Here is a 9,932-nt window from a genome sequence, read left to right on the forward strand (position 1 = left end):
CATTTAAAATGTTAATTCGACGATACGTTCTAGGATGCGTTGCATTACTTTTTCATAAAATCATCCCTAATCATGTTAATTTTGACCATTGTCGAAAGAAGGCAAGTGATGATTTCTTTAAACCTTAAGGGAGTTGGAAGATAGTAACACTTTCTTTTCATCTCGTAATCGCCATCATTATTTGTCCAAACAACTGTATCTAAGAGTGTACAGTGTACTCTCAAACTTCTCCAAGTATAAAATAGCAAACAGTGGAAATTTAAATTCAGTTTTCCTTCATGCTTCCAAATTCTCTCTCATGAAATTAGTTCCAACAATGGAAATATTCCATGAATCTAATACAACAAACGTACACTTAAAATTGGTAAGGTAATAAATAAGGTGATTGACAAAACTTCAAGGTGACGACCAAGTTTCCCATACATCATTGAACAAGTAAACAATCTGGACTCTAACATCCTTCAGGTTGTGTTGCCAATATTGTTCATTGAAATTTCGCCAAGGAACTGTTTTTCCGATCTTGGCCAAAAGGGCCGCCTAGAATCCGCACGAAAGCCTTACGGATTTTTTTTTTTTTTGACGACAAGCGAACAGAGCTGGACACCCATGTAGAGTGGACCTCATTGCAAAAAGATCAGCAGGAACTCCTCTTGGTAACAGAAATAATAAACGATCAACAAGCTCAGGGTCCCAAGTGTCAAGTTGAATAAATGACTGTAGCCTCAACCAGAGAGATCAATATGCGCCTTTTATTTCCATTTTAGGCTGCCGATGGTGCAGGACGCACTAATTCTCGACCAGCAAGTTTTCCGAAACCGAACTAATTCAACAAAATAAAATTTGGTTAGCATTGAAATTGCAACATTTACCTAATGTTTTCGAGGTAGAAAGAACAGATGTATATGTCAAGAACATTTCAAAATACCTTTATGAAGTCTTTGTCAGGCAAATTCTGATCACATAATTTAAATGTTTGCAGTAAATGAGGATCCAAACTTTTGTGCTTTCTTCAATTTGAACTTGACAGACTGCATTGGAAACACTTAACTTATCATTGACTTGGTATTGATGACAATGGCGACTACATTCAAATTTAATCTGATATTTGAAGAATCAGTAAGTCGTTTACCATATCAGTCCATCATCCATATATGCCCTGACAGAGTAGTAATTGCATAGCTTGAGAAAAAATTCAGGAAGGGGAGTATTGCTCCTGGAAAATTAGGAAGCCATGTTGATGATCCATAATTTTAGTAACCATTTGTAACAATATTGATCCAAAATCTTTCAGGTTAATGAATTTGATCAAAATTCTTTCATGTACCTTGAGATTTCATACTGTGGGTACTACCCCATTTTCCACCTACAAAGTCAATCCTCAACTGTGAATTTGAACAGGCACCATAAAGCAAAATGATATATAATAGAGAGAATCACTTCTAAGTTTCTAAGATTACAAATATATAGTTCATGCTCAGGAAAACAAACTTGGATGACTTGAAAAGCAGAGACATATTAAAAAGTGAAAAATGCAAACCTGTTAGCAGATGAGTTCTGTGCCAATAAACTGAAAAACCACTCACAATATATGATTGTTGCCTGCACGCTCCGTAATGTGTTAGCTGTTATGTTGGACCTGGGCATAAGAAACAATGCATCCTGAATGATACTATCTTGCTTGATATTTGCGTTCCCTTTATACAGAACATTGCTGAGTCAAAATTTGCAAATTTTCAAAATAAGTGAAGGCACATTGTGATCAACCATTTAACTGAAAATTCAATTATCTAGTTGTACCTTGAAGGAAGAAAACCAAACCGGGAAACTCAACATAGGTAAAATGGTAATGTAAAATCTTCCTCTCTTCTCCAGCTAGTAACAGCCTGCTTTTGTCCCTCTTGAATGCCATAAACCACTACAGCCACTGCAATAAGCAATTCATGAGCCTCTGGAATCAAATATCTAACCCTGTAACAATAATTATAATCATTAACAAAAATAATAAAATGAAAAAATCGACAGAGAAGATTGCAGTTAACAGGAGAAGAACTTACTTGTGCAGTTACAACTGTAGCTGTCTGAAACTTTAACGGACATCTCTTTGGAAATCTCGTTGTACACTTTCAAAATTAATCATGATGTTAGGAATATGACTGATCTTGGGCCAGTCCACTCCCGTACCCGGAGTGCAGCGTTTTTTCAGAATGGAACACCAATTGATGTTCAATTCTTTCAGTGTTACCATTTGAAAAATCTGATCTGACAGCGTCTTTAACTTGGGACAGTAGACAAAGGATAAGGATCGAAGGCACGGCATGATTGTTCCACAATCCCACTCTTCAAATTCTTCCATGTTGACAAATTCAAGAGATTTTAATTCGGGGAAGGGAATAAATGAAGATGATGATGCGTTGTCACTACCTATTCCCAAAAATTTGTTGCCCACTCTTTTCACACTCTTCATACTCCTTAGAGAGAGTGATTCAAGGGATGGAAGTTTCCCCAAAGGAGGCAAATGTGTAATGTTCATGCAATCATGGAGATTTAACATCCTCAACTTGGTTAATGACATAATCCAATTGGGGAACACATTACCTCTGTAGAATGTAATCTCTCTAGCCTCTCTAAACTGAGAGGTGGTTGTAACACATCAAGAACTAGTTCATCTTTATCCATCCTGTTCCCTTCTCTATCCAGATTCGCCCTCTCTTCTTCTGCATCCTTTTCAAAATTTAGATTCAAAAAGAGGAGGTCCTTATTCCGAAGTTCTGCTTTTTTGGCCACATTAACCTCAATCCAATTCCCCAACATTTTTATTCTAAGAGACCCTCGAAGATGTGTCATGTTTGCCAGAGATTCCAGGGTACATGCTTTGTCACCATTGTCATCACCGCTCACAACAAATTCACTTAACGTTCGAAGACAAGTTAATCTCTCGATTCCTGTTGGCATGTAAGTTAGTGAAGTCCCTTCATTTACTAAATGTCTCAAGTTGATTAACTTTCCCATCCCTTGAGGTAAGCTCTTGAGATCAGCACACCCACGAAGCTCTAAAGTTTGCAAATTATACAATTCACACAATTCCTTTGGCAATTCTTTTATCTTTAAGAGGGATAAATTAAGGTATCTCAAATATATCAATTTTCCTATCTCTTTCGGAATGTCTAAGACCATATTCTCATACCATATTTTTCCACTCACATCTAATGCCCGTAAACGTGTCAATTCACCAAATAACCGTGGCATGATTTCATTCATCGACTGATAATTTGTAACTCCATATAGAATTAAAAGGCTACGCAAACTTTTCATACTACTAAATTTGGATGGAGGAAATGAAGCCCCTACCCCAAGAATTAATGTTAAATGATAGAGAGAAAGATTTATGGATGGGTTTTCAAGAGCGTTGACTTCTAATATTAAGAGCTCCTTCTTTCGGATAAAACAAGCCAAGTCATGCACTAAATCATGCATACAATAAGATGAAGTATTAACTAGGAGGATCGATCGTTCTACTAAGTCATTAAAATATTCTTCGCCAACTCTCTCCATCTCCATATTATTTTCTAACCCAAGAAAACCTTGAGCCATCCATAATTTGATCAATTGTTCTTTGTCTATACGGTAGTCTTCTGGGAATATGGCACAATATGAGAAACATTGTTTTATCGTTGAAGGCATATCGTTATAACTCAATAATAGAGAAGGAAGAATATTAAACTCTGTCAATTCCCACAGTTCACTATCTAAGATTCTTAGCCACTCTTCTCTATGTTTTTTAAAGCGCAAAATACCTCCGATGTTCCTTACAGCAAGAGGTAGTCCCTTGCACTTGCCTGCAATTTTTCTACCAATTTCTTCCAAATTTTCACTCTCCTCACGAGTCCTACCAGAAAAGGCTATTTTTCTAAATAATTCCCAACATTCTTCGTTGTCCAGTTCATTAATGGTGATAGTGTCAGTTGAATCCATCATACGTGCCACTGTCTCCCTACGTGTGGTAATCAAAATTTTACTTCCATGGAGACCATTTTTCAGACAATGATAGAATGGATCCCAGTTAGAATAATCCTCTGTCCATACATCATCTAAGACAAGAAGAAATTTCTTTCCCACTATATTTTCACGAATCATATTTAAAAGAGAATCTAATTCCACAACTTCGGGGGCTGAACCTTTTATAGTTTGAACGATTGTTTTACCAACCGCTAACATATCAAAGTCATTGGATACATCCACCCATATTTTTGCATCAAAATTTTTTCCAATCTGACAATCATTGTAGGCAGATCGAGCAAGAAAGGTTTTTCCAGTTCCCCCCATACCTACGATTGAGATAATATGGAGGTTTCTTACCTGTTCACCACCCTCAAGTAACTTACGTAGTACTATAGCATTCTTCTCCTCTACTATAGCATTCTTCTCGATATCTCGACCATATATATCAGACACCTCTATTGAGGAGACAGTCTCTGATATTTCACTAGTCAGGAATTGAAGCCGAAAACAAACTTCCCGTTCGGCGATAACAACTAGATTTCTAGTTATATCCTTGATCTTGAGAGCAATTTGATGAGGTAAATCGACTCGTTTGTAATTGAAGCAAGTGAAGGGAAAGAAAGGTACCTTCTTAGGAACATGAACATTTTCTTGATCTCCCTCGATTTGCAATTTCAACAAAGCAGTTTTCCACTCATCCAACACGTCTTCTAAGTCATAGCACGTGTCTTTGAGCTCCCCAAGCCAAACACTCACAGCTTCATCCTTCCACCGTCTTTGTTCTGCATCCAAGAGCACGGCTTGAATGGCTCCAAGTTTGGCGCGCAGCATTTCAACTTCTTTGTCGACGCCCACTGCTAGCTTCTCACCTTGTTGTTTCACTTGCTTACTGATTGAAGCCAGTTGCTCCAATATTCTGGAAACAGTTGCATACGCCATACGAAGCAATCAGAAATAGTAACTGATCAACAGAGGAGAAGAAAGAGAAATGAATCGAGTTACTAGGGCCCGGTTCGTCCATATACATTGCATTTTCCTTTTCTGTTTTTCTTCATTATTGGGATACGTTATTATTTTTATTTTATTTTTTTTTAGGGTAATGTTCCATCATAATCTTTTTTTTACAAATTCCTCTCAAAAACTGTCGTGTTTAAATTATTAGAAAAAATTATGGGTGTAACGTCTCCTTTTTTTTCTTTTTAATTAGGGCCTATTTGTTTTCACGAAGACTAATAAAAAGTGAGTCTTTTTATATTAAGATATTTATGATGGTTTGGTTAGATCATTTAAGTCGGAGAATCAGTCATACCCCTTAAAACATTAATCTCTATTAACCTATTTTATTCATGTTAGGAGACATAGTGGGTATACACAATTGAAAAATAAAATCAAATTATTTGCAAACTTAAAACATTTTTGTTGTATTTTATCAAAATCATGATATTCAAGATTTATTTTTTCAAACAAAATTTATTTTTTATATCTTCAAGATTTTGAAATGTTATTTCCAAAATAACATTTAAAAAAGAGTTTAAAAAGAATAATAATATTATAATATTCTTACCAATTTGATTTAAAGAAATAAAAAAATAAAAAAATAGAACTCAATGCAATTTGATAAATGAATTTTAAAAATAGTTAAAACATTAAAAATATGTTTGTTACCTTTGGGTTGTAACACTTAATTTTCTAAATATTGTTTCAATTAATTATTTTTTTATGAATTATTATTATTATTATAACAATGAAACTTTAGATCAAGTCGTTAATTGCATGTGGGCCCCTTTATCTTTGTCACTAGCATGCGTTCACATTGGAAAGCTAAAACCTAACCCTATTAAAAAGTTGCCTAGGAATTGATAATTAATAGTTTATTAAGTAAATTGCATCACATGAATTGATGACAACATTATTTAGATAATCAATAAACATTCGTTATTTATAAATTTTTTCCCACAATTTTAATGTGATGTTTCATAATTAGGTAGATAGAACCCATAACGAATAGATAAAATTCATTTATGAGCTGATTAATTAAAAATTATCACATTAACGAAAATTTATGAGATTGGATTGTAAGTATAGTATCATCGTTAAATAATTAAATTTAATCATTTTCTTGTGTGAACTTTCTTCGTGAATATATTTTAAATTCGTTTACAAATCAGAGCGAATGCATGTGAATTTTTTTCCTGAGGGGCTGAAAGTAACGTTCAATGAATAAAGGGGTTAGAGATGTCAAAGTTACATATATGATGGGTCAAAGTGTAATGTTCACAATATGAGGTGGACAAAGGGAAAATCTAAAGTTACAGGGACAAAATTGATAGTTTCTTTATATAAAATTATATTCAGGTTGTCGAGTTCTTTGAGAATGAAGATCTAGAAGACTTGATAATTTGCTCCTACAAAAAGCTGACCAAAACTATATTAACATAAAAGAAAGACTTAAAACTTAATTAGGAGTTGCTTGCTAATAATATTTAATTAGTCGTGCATCTATCTTAAATTCATTAACAATTAAATTAAGGGAGAACGACATGTTCCCACCCAAGGTTCAGTGAAACGACACTTTTCTGCCCATCAAGTTTCAAAATGACAACTTTCTCACCCTCCGTCAGGTTGCATTAGTATTTTCTGTTAATATTTGATTGAAAAGACGAAAATACTTTTAAATAGTTTATTTCTTAACTAGTTTATTATAAATTAAAATTTAGTTAAGTCAGAGTCTTTACTCAATTATTTATTAATTCAAGTGTAAAGATTTTTTTTCCCTTTATTTATTTAATTAATTAGGAATATCGATTTTCTATGTTAATTAGTAAAAATGAAAAACATTATAAATTTAGTAGATTATTGAATAACAATGATGGGATATTGATGACATTATAAATAAATAAATAAATATTAAAATCATTTAACTTTAAACAATTATATAGCATTACTCATAACCTTTTAGGTGGAGCTTACTATTTTTTCTTTTTTGATTTTTTGGTTAATAAAAAAATTTATAAAGTCAAGTATTTAAAGGTATTTTGGTCTTTTCAGTAAAATATTAACAAAAAACATAACAGAACCTAACGAATAGTGGAAAAGTGTCATTTTGAGACTTGAAGGGTGGGAAAGATCGTTTCGCCAAACCTTGGGTGGGAAAATGTCATTCTCCCTTGAATTCATGAAACTTAAGATCAATTTGATATATATATATATATATATATATATATATGTCAATGTCATAGTGGCCCTTTAGTGGGACTCAAACAAAAATGATTAGGTAACCTAAAGTCTCCTTTCCAATGACAAAGCAAGTGATTAATTAATGATAAGAATTATAATATTAGGTCTTTGTTAATCGCAATTTACAACTGTCATTTGTCTTTGTTCACATTAGAAAACCCTTGAAATTTGAATGGGAATAATATAATAATTTGAAAAATTACAAAGAATTCAACGCAACCGAACCCAATTGAGTACATGTGAGCACATTTTCTAAGCCCATAAAAACTCTGTAAAATTATAAGAGTGGTTGTATTCGCAGCCTATTATTGGATTAAAGAAACCTCATTTCTTAATGATTTTTATAATTACATATTTATCCTTATATCTTAGCATCAATTGTTTATTCTAATAATGCCTTTGACATCCCTCTTCATGAACCCTAAATCTTTTTATACTTATTCAAATATATTACGATGAAGTTAAAATAGTTTTTAAAACTAAAAGGATAGTTTAATGAAGAAAAATGTTTTGCAATGGGATTTTTCGTGTTATAAACAACATAAAATTATAAGTTTTTTGATATTAAAATATTTGTGAGTTGTCTGGTTTAGAGTTAATGACTTTTTTCTGCCCAAATAATGGTTTAATGACACTTTCTCATCCAGAGACTTTTAAAATATTATTTTATTACTTGATTTTATATTACAATGGTGAACAAAAAGCAAACTCGTCCATTTTGTTGGGATTTTTGAAGAGGGGAGGCCGATGAGCAGGCTCGGCTCAAGGGGTAGGCAGGTGAGGCAACTGCCTAGGGCCTCCAAAAATAGGGGCCCAAATTTTTTATAATTTTTTTAATATATTATAAAAATAAAAATGGTGTATGATTTTTTATCCAGGCCAAGGAGACAAAAAAAAGTCAAAAAGACCCAAATTTATTATAAATTTTTTACATATATTCCCACCCAAAGTTTGATAAAATAGTAAGTTTGAACTTCTAGTTTCATATATTCTAATTTACACCCCTAAATTAACACATTAAATTTCTTTTAACAATAAAAGGCTAAGATAGTCATTTACATGTCTCAAATTATTCAACCCTAATTCCATCCCAAATTTAGACATTCACATAAATTATCTCCCCCCCTCTTTCGCCGCCAGTCGTTTGGAGCTGATTCCCATTAATTTTATCACCAAAATTGATTGGAATTATCACTTTATCATTTTCCCAAGTGTTTTTCTAGTCTTGATAACCCTCGATTTGACCGATTTTTTACGAATCTCATAACCCAACTCCACCGTGCATGATAGCCATTTTTGACCTTTTCAGAATGTACCTGGCGTTGTTGGCCTTCCCTGACACCACCATCTTCCTCCCCTCAACCCTCTCACCAAAATCCCTATCATACCTTATTCGTTTACTCCGTCAAATCGCCGGCCACCGATACCTTTTGGGTTGCTACTTCTCAAGCCTTTTCTAGCCAATCCAGGCATTGGAAATTATCTATTTCACCACCATCACTTCTCCAACATCTGCTCTCCAAAACCCCCCACCAACCTGACCCAGTTAGCCCATCGATCGCCGTCCACCTCTCCTATTGATTTTGCATCTCAAAAGGCAACAAAATAAATTTGAAATATTTTTTTTAATATATGCTTATATTATTAGAAGGCCCCCAAAGTAATTCTTGCCTAGGGTCACAAATGTTCTTGAGACGGCCTTGCCGATGAGTCTTTTAGTGGTAGAAGGTTGGATTTTGTTGGTTGAGATTGATTAGAGTATTATTTTGGAGAGGCGGTTGCCAAAACCCTAATCACTCGATTGTCTATGATTGGCAAGGTCGATAAGAGTAGGTTTGAATGGTTTTGGTGAGTGATGATTGGGAAAGAGAATAGTGATAGTGTGAGGTCGTAACGGTGCTTAGAATTGGAAATAGAGTATAATTTGGGTAGTAAATAGTATTTTAAAAGTCTATAGATGAAAAAAGTGTCATTAAACCATTATTTGGGAGGGAAAGGGTTGTTAACTCTCTGGTTTAATCACTTAAGACTGATGAAACTCATTCATGTCTCAGTTAATGAAAAAAGCTAAAAATTCTGGCTTTTTAACTTAAGACTAAAGACTTATTCATTTGTCTTAAATGACATTTCCAAAAATATCCCTATTCTAATTTTTGAATTCCAATATACCCATTAAAACATTAATCTCTATTAACCCATTCTATTCATGTTATTATTTTATTTTCATTGTAACAAACATGGACACACAACTGAAAAATTAAAACCAATAGTTTGTAATTTGTCAAACTATGCATATATACCGTTGGATCGAATTTGTAAATCAAATGTAATGAATCTAATAGTTTAGTCCAATATAATGAATTCAATGGCGAATATATATAATCGTGACTAAATTTATATCAAGAAGTTAATTCTTACTAAAGATTTATTGACATGTATATTTATCATTGAACTCACTACATTAGACTAAAATTATATTAACCAACTATGTATTGTGGTTCACATTTTTACTTCCGAAATCAAGTTTGAAGACAAATTTAAAATAAAAATTGGTCTTCCTAAAAATTAATTTAAGAGAATTATGAAAATATGCTTCATCAGTATACAAAATTGATTACACATAATCTTGAATCCAGATCACTACTATCGAACTGCCGACGAGACAAAAGCCACCACGTTGGAGCCGGAAACGCTAC

General features: G+C 33.3%; 1 protein-coding gene across 1 annotated transcript; it reads right to left on the reverse strand.

The window, feature by feature from the left end:
* Positions 1–2,562: 2,562 nt before the first annotated feature.
* LOC116139495 (putative disease resistance protein RGA3) lies at positions 2,563–4,938 on the reverse strand. The gene has a single exon (XM_031425156.1). The coding sequence runs from the start codon at positions 4,936–4,938 to the stop codon at positions 2,563–2,565; it is 2,376 nt and encodes a 791-aa protein (XP_031281016.1).
* Between the last annotated feature and the right edge of the window lie 4,994 nt (positions 4,939–9,932).

This window comes from Pistacia vera, unplaced genomic scaffold (genome assembly GCF_008641045.1).
Source record: "Pistacia vera cultivar Batoury unplaced genomic scaffold, PisVer_v2 Contig351, whole genome shotgun sequence".
Taxonomy (NCBI): Eukaryota; Viridiplantae; Streptophyta; class Magnoliopsida; order Sapindales; family Anacardiaceae; genus Pistacia; species Pistacia vera.

What these genes read in the sequence shown, in the direction of transcription:
- LOC116139495 (XM_031425156.1), bottom strand. Translation starts at nt 4,938, where the DNA reads ATGGCGTATGCAACTGTTTCCAGAATATTGGAGCAACTGGCTTCAATC.